The sequence below is a fragment of the Equus przewalskii genome, chromosome 25 (genome assembly GCF_037783145.1).
Source record: "Equus przewalskii isolate Varuska chromosome 25, EquPr2, whole genome shotgun sequence".
Lineage (NCBI taxonomy): Eukaryota > Metazoa > Chordata > Mammalia > Perissodactyla > Equidae > Equus > Equus przewalskii.
Window position 1 is genome coordinate 34,638,900 of NC_091855.1, and position 16,305 is coordinate 34,655,204.

Here is a 16,305-nt window from a genome sequence, read left to right on the forward strand (position 1 = left end):
CACACACATTACTGATGAGTTTCTTCATCTTTAAGGCACCAAACCCTTACATTTTAGTTGCAGATGGAGTGCAGAATTAGAACATTACCTGTTTTCCTAATTTTCTAACCGTAAACCAGTGTTCTTTATAATTGCATATAAATGATCTTTCATTTCTAGAAAAAGAAAAGAAAATACACACATAATATTAAGCTAAAATATTAGAGTTCATATTCATTTAGTTTGTTTACTGGCAAGTATTACACAAAACTTATGATAATTTAGGGTTATGTTTATAATTATAGTTAAATGTAATTAACTATAAGATATAGTTAAATACCACTGATTCTTAAGAAATTACAAAACACTATGAATCTGCAGATTAGTGATGCTGTGCACAAATGACAGCATCACACAGCATTCGAGGATCAACTCTGCGCAGCCAGACACTGAGGTGTCAGGAAGGCTCAGCGGGCAGATGTCCATGGACATCCCCCAAAAGGTGAGAGAGGAAAATCTGAGGGAATGAAACAGGGAACATCAAAACAAAAGCATTCAAAATACATTTTTCTTCTAGAAGAAATATGACTCTAAAAATGAAATTTAGGAAAAGGCATGTAAGAAAAGCAAAATAAAATCTTACATGGGATCGATCCTGAGCCTCTGATACTCTGGACTATTGAACAGGATTAGCTCTAAACCCCAAACTTTCAAGGCATTGCTTATAACCTGTTATAAAAAAAAAAAAAAAAAGCAACTTTTCATGAACTAAATCATTCAATTCCAAATTCAAGTAGTATAGCCATGTCAGTTGTGCAAGCAACTTTACTTCATATATAAATTTCCCCAAAAGGCTGTGGTTTTAAAAACGTATGTAAGTCAGGATAGCAGCTGGTGTGGTGAGCTCAGAGCAACGTCAGCATCATGGTGGAGTGAGCTGTTCCCTTAGTCTCTCCCCACTAAAATACAACGAAAAGGACATTTATAAACCAACAGAGGACATTCACACAACACAACAGACGTCTGGGACATCCACACAGCCACATGTCTGAAGGTGCGGGTGCTGGACCCCCCAGGAGGCAGTGGAGGGAGCTTCTAGCGGTTAGGCACAGCTGCCAGGGATCATGGCAGGCTCAGAACACACAGCTCCTGCCCTTAGTGGAGGCAGGTGGAATCTGTGACCAGAAACTACCACTAAGCGACAGTTGAAGTCCACTCCATCGAATAGCATGAAGAGGTATATTAACGCTCCAAACCAGAAGGAAAATGACAAGTACGCAGAAGTCAATCTTGAAGTCACAGAAATTTACAATCTAAATGAGAGAAATTCAAAATAGTTATCATAAAGAAACTCATCAAGTTACAAGAAAACTCAGAAAGACAGTTCAATGAAATTAGGAATAAACTTGAACACAGGGAATTCTTCAGAAAAGAGACTGAAACTATAAAAAAAAACCTATCGGAAATGTTGGAGATGAAAAACACAATGAATGAAATAAAGAAAAATCTGGAATCCGTGAAAAACAGAGGTGATATTACAGAGGACAGAATTAGTACTTTAGAGGACAGAAATAAAGAAATGCTTTGTTGGAGGAGAGGACTAAGACTAAAAAGAAATGAAGAAATTCTCTGAGAAATATCTGACTCAATTAGGAAATGCAACATAAGGATTATAGATATTCCAGAGGGAGAGAAAGGAGCAGGGAGCTTGTTCAAAGATAATAACAGCTGAGAACTTCCCAAACCTGGGGAAGGAGCTAGAATTACATGTAAATGAAGCTATTAGAACTTCTAATTACATCAATGTAAAAAGACCTTCTTCAAGGCATACATTAGTAAAACTGGCAAAAGTCAATGACAAAGAAAAAATATTAAGGGCAGCAAAGCAGAGGAAAATAACCTACAAAGGAACCTCCATCAGGCTTTCAGTGGATTTCTCAGCAGAATCTTTACAGGCTAGGCAAGAGTGGAATGATACATTCAAAATTCTAAAAGACAAAAACTTTCAGCCAAGAATACTCTATCCAGTGAAACTATCCTTCAGACAAGTGGAGAAATAAAAACTTTCCCAGATAAACAAAAGCTGAAGGAGTTCATCACCACAAGACAAGAAATGATCAAGAAGGCCCTCATGCCTGAAAAAAAAAGGGGGTTACACAGCCTTGAGCAAGGAGAAAAATAGACAGACAAAAACAGAAAATTGCAGCTCTCTATGAGAACAGGTTAGCAAACAATTAAAACATAAAGGAAAGAAAAGATCAAAAATAACTTTAATCACTTCCTTTTAATCACAAACTCACAACTCAAAACAGAATACGTTGTGAAAACAATAATTTAGACGGGCAAGAGGAAAGGGATGGAACCTACTGAGACTAAGGAAATAGGAGGCTATCAGAAAATGGACTATCTCATCTATGAGATCTTTTATACAAACCTCATAGTAACCACTAAACAAAAAATCACAACAGAGACACAAATGACAAATAAAGAGAAAAATCATCATAGAGAACCACCAAACTGAATTGGCAGTTGGAAATACATAGGATGAAAAACAAGGGAAATACAGAACTGGAAAACAGAGGCTGGCCCCATGGTCGAGTGGTTAAGTTCACGTGCTCCGCTGCAGGCGGCCCAGTGTTTTGTTGGTTCGGATCCTGGGCGCAGACAGGGCACCGCTCATCAAGCCACGCTGAGGCGGCATCCCACATGCCACAACTAGAAGGACCCACAACTAAAAATACACAACTATGTACTGGGGGGCTTTGGGGAGAAAAAGGAAAAATAAAATCTTAAAAAGAAAAAAAAAAGAAATAGCATATGACCCAGCTATCCCACTACTGGGTATTTACCCAAAGAACTTGAAATCAGCAATTCAAAGAGACTTATGCAACCCTATGTTCACTGCAGCATTACTCACAATAGACAAGACTTCGAAGCAACCCAAGTGCCCACTGACTAATGATTAGATAAAGAAGATGTAGTATATAAATACAGTGGAATACTACTCGTCCATAAAAAAAGACAAAATCATTCCATTTGCAACATCATGGACAGACCTTGAGGATATTATGTTAAGTGAAATAAGCCAGACAGAGAAAGACAACGCCATATGATTTCACTCATACGTGGAAGATAAACAAACACATGGGCAAAGAGAAAAGATTAGTGGTTACCAGACGGGAAGGGGGTTGAGGGGCGGGCGTAAGGGGTGAAGGGGCACATATATATGGGGACCGACAAATAATAACGTACAACTGAAATTTCACAATGTTATAAACTATTATGACCACAATAAAAAAAAGTGTGTAAGAATATAGATCTATCATTAAATCCAGAATTAACATACACACATTAAGCATTAAGAGTGCTTTTCACACTAGGTTCCTCGGACGTTCCAGAGAACCACACAATTCCTAGATAAACCTGCCTTAAAAATCCAGATGTATATTCTATCCAGTAGGTGCTATTCTTAAACTAGTGCAATACATACACGTGATAATTTGGCTGCTACGGGTCCTGCTTTAGGAAAGTTACATTCAACTCACTACCTGATATGTCAGCAATAACGACAATTTTCTGTCTATTAAGATGAGTTCTCCCTGGGGATTTAAATTGAAAGTCTAAGTTGAAGATTGTAAACTTCTATGATCATGGGTTGCAATTTTTAGGGAAAAAACAAAAGATAAACATGATTATTTCAAACTGCTGAGGGAGAAAAGAGAAATTTCTGAAAATTCACTATCTACCCTCCAAAGAAGCCAAGAGAGAAGCAAGCAAACAAGGTACTAGCACAGACAAAACGTGAAAGCAGCGTAGTGGGCAGAGGTGAACTGGCCCCCAACGGCAGCGCTGCCCAACCAGGAAACGGCCAGGGCTGGGCCCGCTCAGGCCTCTGATCCGAGCCCTGCAGTAGCTGTTACCTGTAACAGTCCACAGTGAGGCCCTGGATGGAAATGCTGGTGAACGAGGAGTCCGGGAGGACAGTACAAGGAGACACCTCACAGATATTAGAAACAGAATGAAAGACCCAGAGACAAGATGAAAGAATCTCACAAGTAATACAGCTGCCCTTGAATTCTATGGGTGAATATATAAGTTAAAAAAAAAAAAAGCAAAAGCCACAGACCATAATAAAGGAATCCAATGCGGGTGGGCTGATCTAAATGGAAGGCGGTGAGGTGCTGCATTTTCTCAAATTTATGCAAGAGACAGTAAGTTTAAAACACTGTGACTTATTGGAATTAAGATTATTAGCATCCAGATGCAAATGAAATAATCTCCTTTCAAAGAGCCATACTCCAAAATGACGATTCTACAATTCTAATTTTCATATTTATTTATATAACAATCTAGTACTCTAGAATATAATCTTACACTCTTAGACACAATCTATTGGAGAAAGTGCTGAAGGTCACACGATTATAGTGACTAAAAGGCTGTGAAAAGATACTCATATCAGCCATGCCCTGAGCTTCAACAGTGCCTAGGACATAAACAACACTTAGTACATGCTTGTGACTACTTACCTGAATAGAAAAAAAGCCACTGTCATCCATATTTCCAGAAGGCTGCTGTTTAATTTGGATGCATAGTTGAGGCGAGGGTTGCGGGTGGGGAGAGAAGGATAAAAACTGCCATTAGTCTACATATTTAAAATAACATCGCATGCATTCCCATTTACAAAGTCAGGAGCAGAGCTATAATTAACAAGTCAGATCCCCATAGGAACAATGGTTCATCTTTTTCTAAACAGTACCCATATTTTTTTTAAAATGCTATTTAGTGACTTGAAAATCAGTACCTGCAAAAATGTGCGATAGTCTTCACTAGTCACTCCTCCTTCCGCCATCCTCATCCTCTCTTCTTCATCTAGCTGATGTGCAATTGAAGATAATTCCACAGGGCTAAAATACTCTCCTTGCAACAGGTTATTCAAGCAGTGTTGAGCACAAAGTGAGCCTTCTTGCTAATATTTCCAAAAGAAAAAATTCACGTGTGATTTGTTAAACAGATTTGTACAATGTCTTCCCCTAAAGAAGAATTTAATCCTTAACCTATCACAGTCAAACGAAATCTTTTTAGCTTTAGACAAGCGGGATTAACTAAGTACATGGGTTTTCATTTAACATTTATTTTACAATTTTACCATGAATCAAACTACAATTATTTAGCTATACGATCAAAAACTTAAGAATGATTTATATTGAACAAACATCATCTATCAGAGACATCAAATTTCATATTTTACTACAAACTATTCTATAAAAACATTCAGCCTTCATCATTTTCAATGCCTAAAATAAAGTCATCTTCGGAGATTCCACGTCAAGTCACTAATGATGAAAGGGAATTTTAATGCCCCAGACATGTGTTCTTTTAATAAGATAATCACTACTCGATCTAAATGCTTGTTCATGTAATTTCCAATCTCAACAATTGATACAGGTAAGAAAAATTCTGTTCGATGTTAATGAAAACTTGCAGCTACAGAGTCAAGGTTCTCTTCAGGGAACTCTGCAGATAACATACACACAATGTGATGCAAGGAGCAATACGTCCAAAAACCACCCCTGCAGCTGATTTCTAGACAAGCCACCAAGGGGTGCATCCAAGCTCAGCACCCCATGGGATCACCCACTTCCTGTTATGGCGGTAGGGAGAGTACAACTTCCCATGGGCCCCAGGGTGTTCGGATGCTGGGCAGTTGGCTTCTCATATAACTGGCAACCCAAATCTAAATCCAGACTGCCTGGCAGCGAGCAGCCTGCTTATCACGCCTCTCCCGGCAACACTGCTGCTTTCCCATGCTTGCCCTATAAGAAGTACAGGGCGGGTGAGATCCCTCCCTGGGAACACACACCCCAGGTTGGCCTCTCTGCAGGGTGGTGGTGCACGAGAGAATGCTTTCTGCTCCTGCTAACCCTGGTCTCTAAGTTCTCCGTTTCCCCAGTAAAGTGTATTACTTAACCCAGCTTGTCGGGCAGCCTGCAATTTGTTCTGAGCTGTTACACGATAGATGGTCACCCTAAAGAGTAACACCTTGCAAGACACATATTTGTCCTGATAAATTAATGTTCTATGAACAGTATGCAGCTGCTGAGAAAGGTACAGGGTATATGTATATAATGGAATAGGAAGGCAGCACTGAGACAGTCTGAGTCTGAGACAGGAGGCCAAGATAAGTTTATCTTTCTGTCTTGGGATGGAATAAGTAGCTGGGAAGTAACGAAGATGCTGTCTGTCCCTCAAGCCACAGCCGCAATGGTGACAGAGGACTCGTCTCCATCTCTCTTTCCTTCTACCGTCTTCCTACTGCCGGAGAGCAACTCCCACTAAATACTATAATGTGAACTGAAGGGTTATATAGACGTCCTACCTACAGTCTATTGAAAAATGGACAAGACAAACAAGTACTCACAAGAGGATAGCCAAATGGCTAAAAAACACAAAAAGGTACTCAACTTCATTAGCCATCAGGGAGCATATATTAAAACCACATGCTACCACTACACACTCTCCAGAATGGCTAAAAGGTTGGAGAGGATTAGAGACATCAAAACTATTATTTACTACTGGTGGAAGTATAAATTAGTATAACCGCTTTGGAAAACTATTTGGAGTATCTACTAAAGCTTAACATATATATACCCTATGATCTAGCAATTCCAATACTAGGAACATAATGCAAACAAAAGAAATGCAAACATACGTTCATTAAAAGACATGTATAAGAACTTTCATAGAAGCTCTATTTTTAATGGCCTTCAAACTGGAAACTACCCAAAAGCCCATCCCAGTAGAATGGATAGATTGCATTATATTCACAAAAGAATATTATACAGTCATGCGCTGCATAATGGCATTTCGGTCAACGAGAGACTGCATATATGCTGGAAGTCCCACAAGATTAGTACCATACACGCTAGGTGTGTAGTAGGCTATACCATCTAGGTTTGTGTAAGCGCACTCTATGATGTTCACACAATGACGAACGTATCCCCATCTTTAAGTAAACCGTGACCGTACAATAACGAGAATAAATTAACCACCTGTGACAATTTGGATGAATCTCTCAAACAATGTCAGAAAAGAGCGACTCAAAAGAGCACACACTGTATGATTCCATTTACAAAAGCTCAAAAACAGGAGAACTGATCTATGATGTTAGAATCCAGGATGGCAGTTCCCCTTGCAGGCATGGAGGCATTTTCTGTCCTGCTGTCAGGCTACTTGCCTCAGTTTGGAGCTCTCAAACTATGGTCAACATATGTAATACCATATACAGAAATAACGACATCCAAATACTTGATTAAAAAAATTCTCTCCATAATGGGGCTGGCCCCGTGGCCGAGTGGTTAAGTCTGTGCACTCTGCTGCAGGCGGCCCAGTGTTTCGTTGGTTCGAATCCTGGGCACGGACATGGCACTGCTCATCAAACCACGCTGAGGCAGCGTCCCACATACTACAACTAGAAGGACCCACAACAAAGAATATACAACTATGTATTGGGGGGCTTTGGGGAGAAAAAGGAAAAAATAAAATCTTAAAAAAAAAAAATTCTCTCCATAAAAAAATTAGCTCTAAAACATGAAAAATAAGCACTTGAAATCAAACCTTGTTTAAGTAAAACTGCATTGCTATAGGGAATAATATCAAGTTCTGTACTTCTAATAAAATTTAACGGAAGGAAAGAACAAACTGTTCAATCCAAATTTAAAAGCACTTTTTAAAGTCACAAGATGAATCAAAGTCAACATGGACCAAGAAACCGTAAAATGGCCCTGCCTCAGAATATGCATTTTCCCACCCCACTCCCAAACCATCCCCAGCCACTTCTTTCTCAAGTCTTAACCAAAGCTGAAGAGAAGTTCACTTTGCTATAGTTAAACTTCACGATTCAAATTCAAATTCCATGATTTCAGGCGCAGACTTTATTGTCTTGGGAGCAGAGGATCAACAAACGACATCTCCAGTTTCACCAATATTTTATAAAACCACAAAAGGGACCTGCAACCAAATCATTCCCCCACTGCCCCCACAGTCCTCAGGACCCACCTGAAACTAGTTCACATTCCCAGAGACACTATGACTACAACAGAAACCAGGCAGAAACCTAAGGGTGCACTCAAAAACAGGCTAACCCAGGCCACGCACCCAACCTAAGGGCACTTCTTCATCTCACCTGAGGGATGATACAGTCCCCTCCCCCACTTATTACAAGGTTCAGCAAACACAAGCGTCTGAATAACAATGGCCAGCACTTCTAGAGCACTCTGTGCCAGGTAGCATTCTAAGTACTCATAACTCTGAGACAGACACTTCACTATCCCCAAACCATAGAGGAGGAAACTGGAGCACAGTAACTTGCCCAGGATCATACAGATAGTAAATGGTAGAGCTGGGATCCAAACGCAGGCAGAGGTTTCCAGTGGTTATTAGCACTTTCTCAACCCACTTAGGCGGAATTTGGTTACTCCCAAACCTCAAATATCCTAAAGATGACTAAGATCCTTCAATCACAAAAGGGCATAATGAACGTCATAAAGTCAATGCTCAGCGTCGTTGCAATTTTTTTCCCTAACTTTAAATATAATCCTAACAAGTTTGGTTATCATTCTCAGTTCACATTACAGAAAAGGACCAATTTGGATGGCACGGTGACTGCACCAAGAGCAGTCAGCAATAGAACTGATACCAAAAATGACAGAAAACAGGCACCAGAACTACCCTCCCCCCAAAAACAACCCCAGCAATTGCTGGCCATTTAGCATTAGGATTTAAGTTAGGGGTTGGCAAACTCTAACCTAGGGGCCAAATCCTACCTGACCCAGTGGCTAAGAATAGTTTTTACATTTTTAGATGATTGGAGGTAAAAAACACAAACAAGAATACGTGAGACTGTAGATGACCTGTGCAGCCCAAAATATTTACAGAAAATTGTTAACTTTAGATAAACAGCTCCACATACGTCTCAGATGCTCAAGGAACTCTTGATTCATTCATTCATTCAAATATTTATTGAGCACCTACAATACGCCATGCACTGGGGATGTACCAGTGAACAAGTGTTAGGTTTACATTCCAACTTAATAATGGGCACTCAAAGTGGTAATTCTGAAAAATGGGGACACCAATATTCCAAGAGGAAGTGGTTGCAAGACCCTTTGCAGGCAGCTATCTCTACATACACAGCTTCCTTAGGGCCAAAGTTGGTTCTCTGGCTCTCCAAACCCAGGACCTAGCAAGGGTTAAATGTACGTTGTGGAGGGGAAGGGAATGCACTGGAAAATGGCATATTAAACTCAAGCATTCCCACAATGGACTGTGTAGGAGATTAACAATGGGCCCTATGGCTACAGGTGCTTTCCATACTCCTGCAATATACCTGCAGAACTTTAAGACCCTTCATTTGCTAAATACACGTAAGTTTATAATAAGGATAAATGTATTCCTGAAATATCTTTAAGCCTACACTCATGCTGATAATTGAGAGTGACTTTCAGGTAAGAAGATTTTCATTAGGCTAGCGCTCAGCTTCTTTTGATCCCATGGTTTAGGAGTTACCTTCGCTGAAATCTATCCAAACTAGGTAACAGTAATATTGTTAAAAATACATTGTATCATTTTTCAAGAAGCAGTGTGAATAATGTTTAAAGTCTTCCATATTGAAGCATCTAGTCCTACACCAAAGCTTTTGAGAGTCAGTAATAAAAATATGCACAGGCCAGGTTCTCTTCACCCAATCTCCTTAGCCCTCAGCCAAGCAACTAAATTTCTCTTGTCCAAGATTCATAAATTATGTCAATCAAGTCAAAAGATTAGTGATAACTACACCACTGAGTCCTTCCTCGTCCCTATATTAAAATTGGTTATTAAAATTGGCCCAAACTTTCTGAAATGTTTTCCGTAAAGAAAAGCATTCCATCTAACAATTTGTTTAGATGTCTATGGTGCCTCTTTCATCTCTAATTGTTTTATCTGATTGTCATGGCTGTGAATTTTCAAATGGATCAATGATGATTTCCAAGTAGTTAACAAAACCTCTTTGCTCCTATTAACAGCCTCACCACAACCCTTCCCAAACCTGAAACTATTATGAAATCGATATCATGTGTCAAAGTTGTCCTGAGGACTACACACCCAAGTGGCTTAAGAATTGTATATGAGAAGACGAGTTTCTCCACATGCCACAGAGTATCTTCAAGTGCGTGGTCACTGAAGAGTCAAAGAAAAATCAGACAGGCGGGGCACAAAATCAGGAGGCTAGCTCTCTTATTAAGTAGTGGGGTGTCCACCCCACTACTTAATAAGAGAGCTAGCCTCCTGATCCGGAAAGATGGGACTGCCAAAGAAATAAAACCCAAACATCCCGTAACAAAAACTCTTGTGACGACTTCCCTGTTTAGGCGCGCATGGGGTTGCCTACTTCACTTGCCTAAGTGTCAGGCCCTCCACCGGACGAGCCAAGGTCCCCGCCCTCCAGAGGCTCCCAGACCTAGTGCAGGAGAAGGACATGAATACAACCCCGGAGATCTAAGTGTACGGGAGGTTCCAATCTAGAATTGAGGAGCCCAGAGAAGGGAGCGTTAATTCCGCCAAGGGGTAGGGCTGGCAGACTGGGGTGGAGTTGGGGAGGGTCGAGGGAGGTGTCCGAGAGGTGACTAGCTAGAACCTAGGGAGAGTGGAGGACAAGGGACTGGAGAAGGAATCCCATGGAAAGTGGAGGGGAAGCGCAGAAGCTAGCCCTCTCGGTGCCACCCCCGCGGACGAGCCCCCGGCCCTGGCCTCGCTCCCTCCCCGATCCCCGGACAGCCCGGGCCTGGGCTCCTGGGGCACCTCGGGCACGGGCCGCAGGGGCGGGGGGTGCAGGGGGGGCGTCGGGGAAGCTCGCCCCTCGCTGTAGCTCCTCCCGCCCGGCGAGATAGGGATGGGGGCGTCTCGGGCCCCACCCAGCTCTCCGGGAGGCGGCGATACCGCGCCCCACGCCGCCGCCGCGCCGCACACGGCTCCCCCCCGAACGCGGACACTCACTTTCTCGTGGAAGATGGACTCCATGTTTATTTGTCTGGAGCCAACGGCCCCCGCGCCGGACCACCCCCTCCAGCCCCGCCCCCCGGCCCCACCCCTCCGCCCACCCTGCCCCGCCCCGCCTCCGGCCGCCGCTGCCCACGTGCCTCGCGCAGGCCAATCGGCCCCGAGGATGCGAGTCACGCGGAGCGAAGAGCTAGTGCCGGCCGAGGATGGAAACGCGGGGGCACGTGACCTTTGTAGCGCGTCCTCCCATCTTCTGTGAGCCAGCCGGCTGGGGTATGTTGCAGCGTCGCCTGCCGTCCGGAGGATCTTCTCCGCTTCCCACCCGTTGCTATGGATTTTTAGGCTTCTAGGGGTCTGGATGAGGACCACCCGGGTTTTACGTTCTTTTTGTTTTCCACTTCACACTTTCTATTTATCATACTTGCATATAATTATTTAATATCTTCCTCTTCTTCCCCCACTGAGAGTCTCATTGTATCCCCCAATACCAAGTACTTGTGTAAAAAGGATACTAATATTTATATAGGGCTTCTTGTAGGGGAGGCACTCTTGTAAGTGCTTTGCATACATGAACGAATTTAATACAGCAATCTTTGATGTAGGCATTATTATCCCTATTTTGCACATGAGGAAACTGAGGCACAGAGAAGTTAAGAGCACCACAATGTCCAAGTTCAGCAAGTAAGCCACATACCTTATTACTAGTGTAAGTGTTCTGGCCCTGAAGTGGAAGCATGGGTTGAGGGAGGTGAAGAGTCCAGTAAAGGGGGGCGGGGGGGGGATGGATAAGCTGAAGGAGTAGGCTAGGAGCAGATCTTGCACCTTGAAACCAGGTTAAGGAAGGTGTGCTTAATTTTAAAGGCGCTGGGGAGCTATATAAAGTTTATAAAGGGAAAGAGACATGCTCAGATTTGCATTTTTAAAAGGTCCCTTTGGCCACAGATTAAGGCCATTGCTGTTGAAGGAATTTGGGAGAGATGATAGTGTTTGAGCTAGGGTAGCGGTTTGGAGATGGAGAGAGAAGACCATTTTGAGAGAGAATTAGGAAGTAGGCAGAGACAACAGAACCTGGCGACAGAGTGGGGAGTGAGGGAGACAGAAGTGTTAGGGAACAACTCGTCGGTTTCTGCCCTAGGCAGAATTCACTGAGATAGGGAATACTGGAGGAGGAGCAAGTTTTGGGGAAAAGAAGACAAAGAGTTTACATCTTGGAGATGTTGGACTTATATCTATGAGACATTCCAGTTATGTTGAGTAATGGTTGGAGACCGAGTAAGTTCAGGAGGCTGGTCTGGCTATAGAATGGGGAATTGTTGGCATAAAAAAGGGAAGTGAAACCACAGGAGTGAATAAAATCATCTTGGGGAAAAGGAAGAGATTGAGTAGAGGCTCTAGAGCAGACCCTTGAGGGTAGAGAAGGAAAAGCCAAGGAGAAAGAAGAAAAAGCAGGAGAGTGTAATATGATGGAAGCCCTGGGAAGGGGATGTTTCAAGGAGGCGTCAGTGTCAGTTGCTGCCAAGAGGTCCAGCAACAAAAAGGACTTGCAAGGGTCTATACATTGTGTTGCTGTGGAGACCATTGATGACTTTGGTGTGTGCAGGTTCAGAGCAACAGAAGGAGCAGCAGGAGTAAGGAAAGGGAGACTGCCGGTGAGGACCAGGTGCTCAAGAGGAGGATGTGGTTACTGGGTACCACCTATTGAACGTCTCTGCATGCACAGTCCACAGTCCTGTACTGGGAAAACAGTCTGTGTTCTTAAGCAATTGTGGCCTAACTGGGGAAACAAATCATGGTTCATGAAGTGAAAAAAATATGGAAACAAGTTTTTTTGATTTTTTAAAAAAGAAATTATGTGGCCATGTAGAGAGTCATGTATTTATTTTTGTGCGTATATGTATTACACATCTCTGGAAGAATATACAGGAAACCCGGAGATTACATGTTTGAGGTGAGAACGGAACTAGGCAAATAGGAGACGAGGTGGGAGGGAGCCTTTTCACGGGATACAGTTTTATTCTGGAGTTTTGAACTATACGAATGTATTACTTATTCAGAAAACAATATGTGATTGTATTCATTTCCTACGGCTGCTATAGCAAATTGCCATGAACTTGGTGGCTTAGAACAACAGAAACTTATTTTCTCACCATTCTTGAGGTGAGAAGTCTGAAAGCAAGGCGCCAGCAGGGCCACGCTCCCCTGGAACTTGCTCGGGGAGCATCTTTCCTTGCTTCTTCCAGCTTCTGGTGGCTCCTCGTGTTGGTGGCTTGTGACAGAATACTTCCAATTGCTGCCTCTGTCTTTACATGGCCTTCTTGCTTTTGTGTCTCTCATGTCCTCTGCTTTTGTAAGACACCAGTCGTTAGATTTAGGTCCCACCCCAATCCAGGGTGATTTCATCTAGAGATCCTTAACTAATTACATTGGCAAAGATCGGATTTCCAAGTAAGGTGTTGGGTTCTGGATGGACCTGAAGTTTGGAAGGCCATGATTCAACTTTCTACAGTGAAAGTTAGTTGCTTACTGGGATGTAAATTATGCCGAAGGACCTTATTGTTTTGTTCACTGTTAAATTCTTAATACCCAGAATGGTGCCTGGCAATATTTAGTAATATTGAATTTATACTAATCATTTCAATAGGGCTCCCCAACCTGTTGAGCAGGTGATTAATAAGAGCATCATAAAGTGAAAAGATCAATGCTTGGGAGTCAGAATGCAGGTTCTGGTTTTGGCCTTGCCTCTGAGGCCATGGATGATTTGGGTATTAGATTTGTCGCACTCCCTATTCTGATAACTCCACTTGATATTCAGCACATCTGAAACTTTACCTTTATTTTTGTCCTTCAAAGCTCGATGACCATACGTTCCAGGAAGTGTTCCCTGATCTCCAGCTAATTTAGAAGTCCCTGTCCCTCCTCTGAGCTGCTGTAGCATGTGACTCTATCATACATGGTACCTTCTACGCAGTATCGTAGTAGTTGGTTCAACCATACATCTTCACCAATACCCCATAAATGTCTTGACGGCAGGGCCCATGTCTTATTTGACTTCGTATTTCTAGTAGTTGATTATCTTTCAAATGAACTGATGACGCCAGTGTCTGGGAATCATTCACAATTCTTTCTCCCATTCTTCCACCTCACCCCTTCTTCCAGTCAGCCCTCAAATGCTGTGTATTCACTCCTCTCCCCTCTTTCTTCATTGCTGCTGCTTGGTTCTGGCTCTGTCTCTTGTGTAGTCCAGTCCAAGGGTCTCTGAATTGGTCTTCTGATTCCATCCTCAGTATGTTCGATTCATTTTGCAGTAAGTGATCTTTCAAATGTGCAAATCTCAGCACTTTTTCTTTCATTTAACAAATGGAGTGTTACTATGTATAAGGCACTGAGACTGTAACCATGAAAGAGACACAGTCCCACCTTCCTGGAGCTTATGTTGCAACAGATCTTTAAATTACACAAATCTTACTCTATTTAACATCCTTCGGTGGCTTCCCATTCCTGGCTTAAAAAGCTCTTTGTGATCTGGACCAACAACATGTCTGGCTTTTATCTCCCCAAATTCCCTCTGCTCCAGTCACACCAGACTCTGGTCACCCCAGCTACTTCCTTTCACTTCCAGAAAATCCTCTGAGAAGAAGTCTTTTGTGCCATCACTATACCTTGCACATGCCTATGTTAAAGCACTTATCACACCACACCGGAATTATTACTTTATGTGCTGCTAAACTGTCAGCTTTTGAGGATCTGAGGAGTCTTACTCTTTATATCAAGGGTGTGTACAGAGCAGTGAATAAATGCATGAATTATTCTAGACTGATTGGCACAAAAAAGGATTACATCAATTCAGTAGGAGAGAGATTATTGAGCTAATCAGGAAGGAGTTCTTTGAGACAGAGTAGACCAGATAGATGCACTTTCAGTAGACTTCCTATGTCACCCTAGACAACTCAACTTTTTTCTAATCTCCTTTATTGAAATTTTACGTTAAAAGGGAGACTGCACAAAGATATTTCTATTTTCTTTAACACTGTATCTTTTAAATTTAAACTGGCATTTTGTTACCCAAAACCAAATAGCTAAAAAGAATTTCAGATGTTTCACATTTTAAAACTTATAATGTGCCAGTTTCAGTGTCCCGAGTTCTGACAAGGATCAGTGATAATTAAGGAGTATCATTTTATTGCAATTTTTACTTCTAAATTCAATCTTACCTAAAACAAATGTTTCCCAAGTAGTTTAATATGACAGATGACATACATACACATCCATGAAACCATCACCACAATCAACAAAATGAGCATACTATTGCCAAAAGTTTCTTCGTCACTCTTTATAATTCTTCCCTCCAAATCCTTTCTGGACCCTGCTCCTAAAGGGAACCACTGATCTGCTCTTACTACAGATGAGTTTGCAGCTTCTAACAGTTTATATAAATGGAATCATATAGTGTGTTTTTTATCTGAAATTCACCTATGGTGTTATCAACAGATCATCCCTTTTTATTGTTGATTAGTATTCCATTATATGGATTTAACGCAATTTATCTATTTATTTGTTGATGGCCATTTGGGTTCTAGTTTTTGGCTATTACAAATGGAGCTGCTGTGAGCATCTGTGTGAAAGTCTTTGTATGGATCCATGCTTTCATTTCCCTGAGATAAACACCTCACAGTGGAATGGCTAGGTCATAGGGTAGGTGCGTTCAACTCGAAACTGCTAAACTGATTTACAAAGCGGCACACCTCCTGACAGCTAGTTTCCATTCCTGCCAGCAGTGAGTTCCAGTTGTTCTATGCTCTTGCCAACACTTGGTAAGATCAGTTTTTTAAATTTTAACCTTTCTAATAGGTATGTAGTGGTATCTCATTGTAGTTTTAATTTGCATTTCCCTTGTGATTACTGATATTGAGCATCGTTTCATGTGCTTATTTGCCAGCCTCACATCTTTTTTGGTGAAGTGTCTGTTAAAATCTTTTGCTCATTTTAAAAACTGGATTGTCTTATTAAGTTATAAGAATTCTTTACATACTCTAGATATAAGTTCTTTGTTGTGTATGTTTTACAAATATTTTCTCCCAGTCTGTGGCTGCATTTTCATTTTCTTAATGGTGTTTTGTGGAAGAGCAAAAGTTTTTAATTTCAAGAAAGTACAATTTCTTGATTTTTAAAACTAGTTCAAGCTTTGTATGTTGTATTTAAGAAATCATGCCAGGGGGCCAGCCACATGGCCAAGTGGTTAAGTTTGCGCGCTCCGCTTCAGCGGTCCAGGGTTTTGCTGGTTCGGATCCTGGG

General features: G+C 41.7%; 1 protein-coding gene and 1 long non-coding RNA gene across 7 annotated transcripts in view; one reads left to right on the top strand and one right to left on the bottom strand.

The window, feature by feature from the left end:
* The window catches only part of ATXN3 (ataxin 3), a 36,487-nt gene extending 25,377 nt beyond the window's left edge, over nucleotides 1-11,110 (bottom strand). For 4 of the 6 annotated variants that reach the window (XR_011533103.1, XR_011533104.1, XM_008530200.2 and 1 more), the window contains exons 1-5: nucleotides 11,011-11,106; nucleotides 4,781-4,945; nucleotides 4,506-4,550; nucleotides 623-708; nucleotides 89-155 (exon numbers count right to left, since the gene is read on the bottom strand). Coding sequence is in view for 4 of the 6 variants with exons in the window: in XM_008530200.2 (XP_008528422.1) it covers nucleotides 89-155; nucleotides 623-708; nucleotides 4,506-4,550; nucleotides 4,781-4,945; nucleotides 11,011-11,034 (387 nt within the window). In the remaining 2 variants the exon portion in view is untranslated. Of the gene's footprint in view, nucleotides 1-88; nucleotides 156-622; nucleotides 709-4,505; nucleotides 4,551-4,780; nucleotides 4,946-10,119; nucleotides 10,305-11,010 lie in introns of those variants that run through there. The other 2 variants (XM_008530201.2, XM_070594480.1) reach the window with 2 other exon arrangements.
* On the top strand, nucleotides 10,409-12,870 carry LOC139079435 (uncharacterized). The gene is made up of 2 exons (XR_011533106.1): nucleotides 10,409-11,286; nucleotides 12,614-12,870. It is a non-coding gene; the product is annotated as an uncharacterized lncRNA (long non-coding RNA).
* Nucleotides 12,871-16,305: the final 3,435 nt, after the last annotated feature.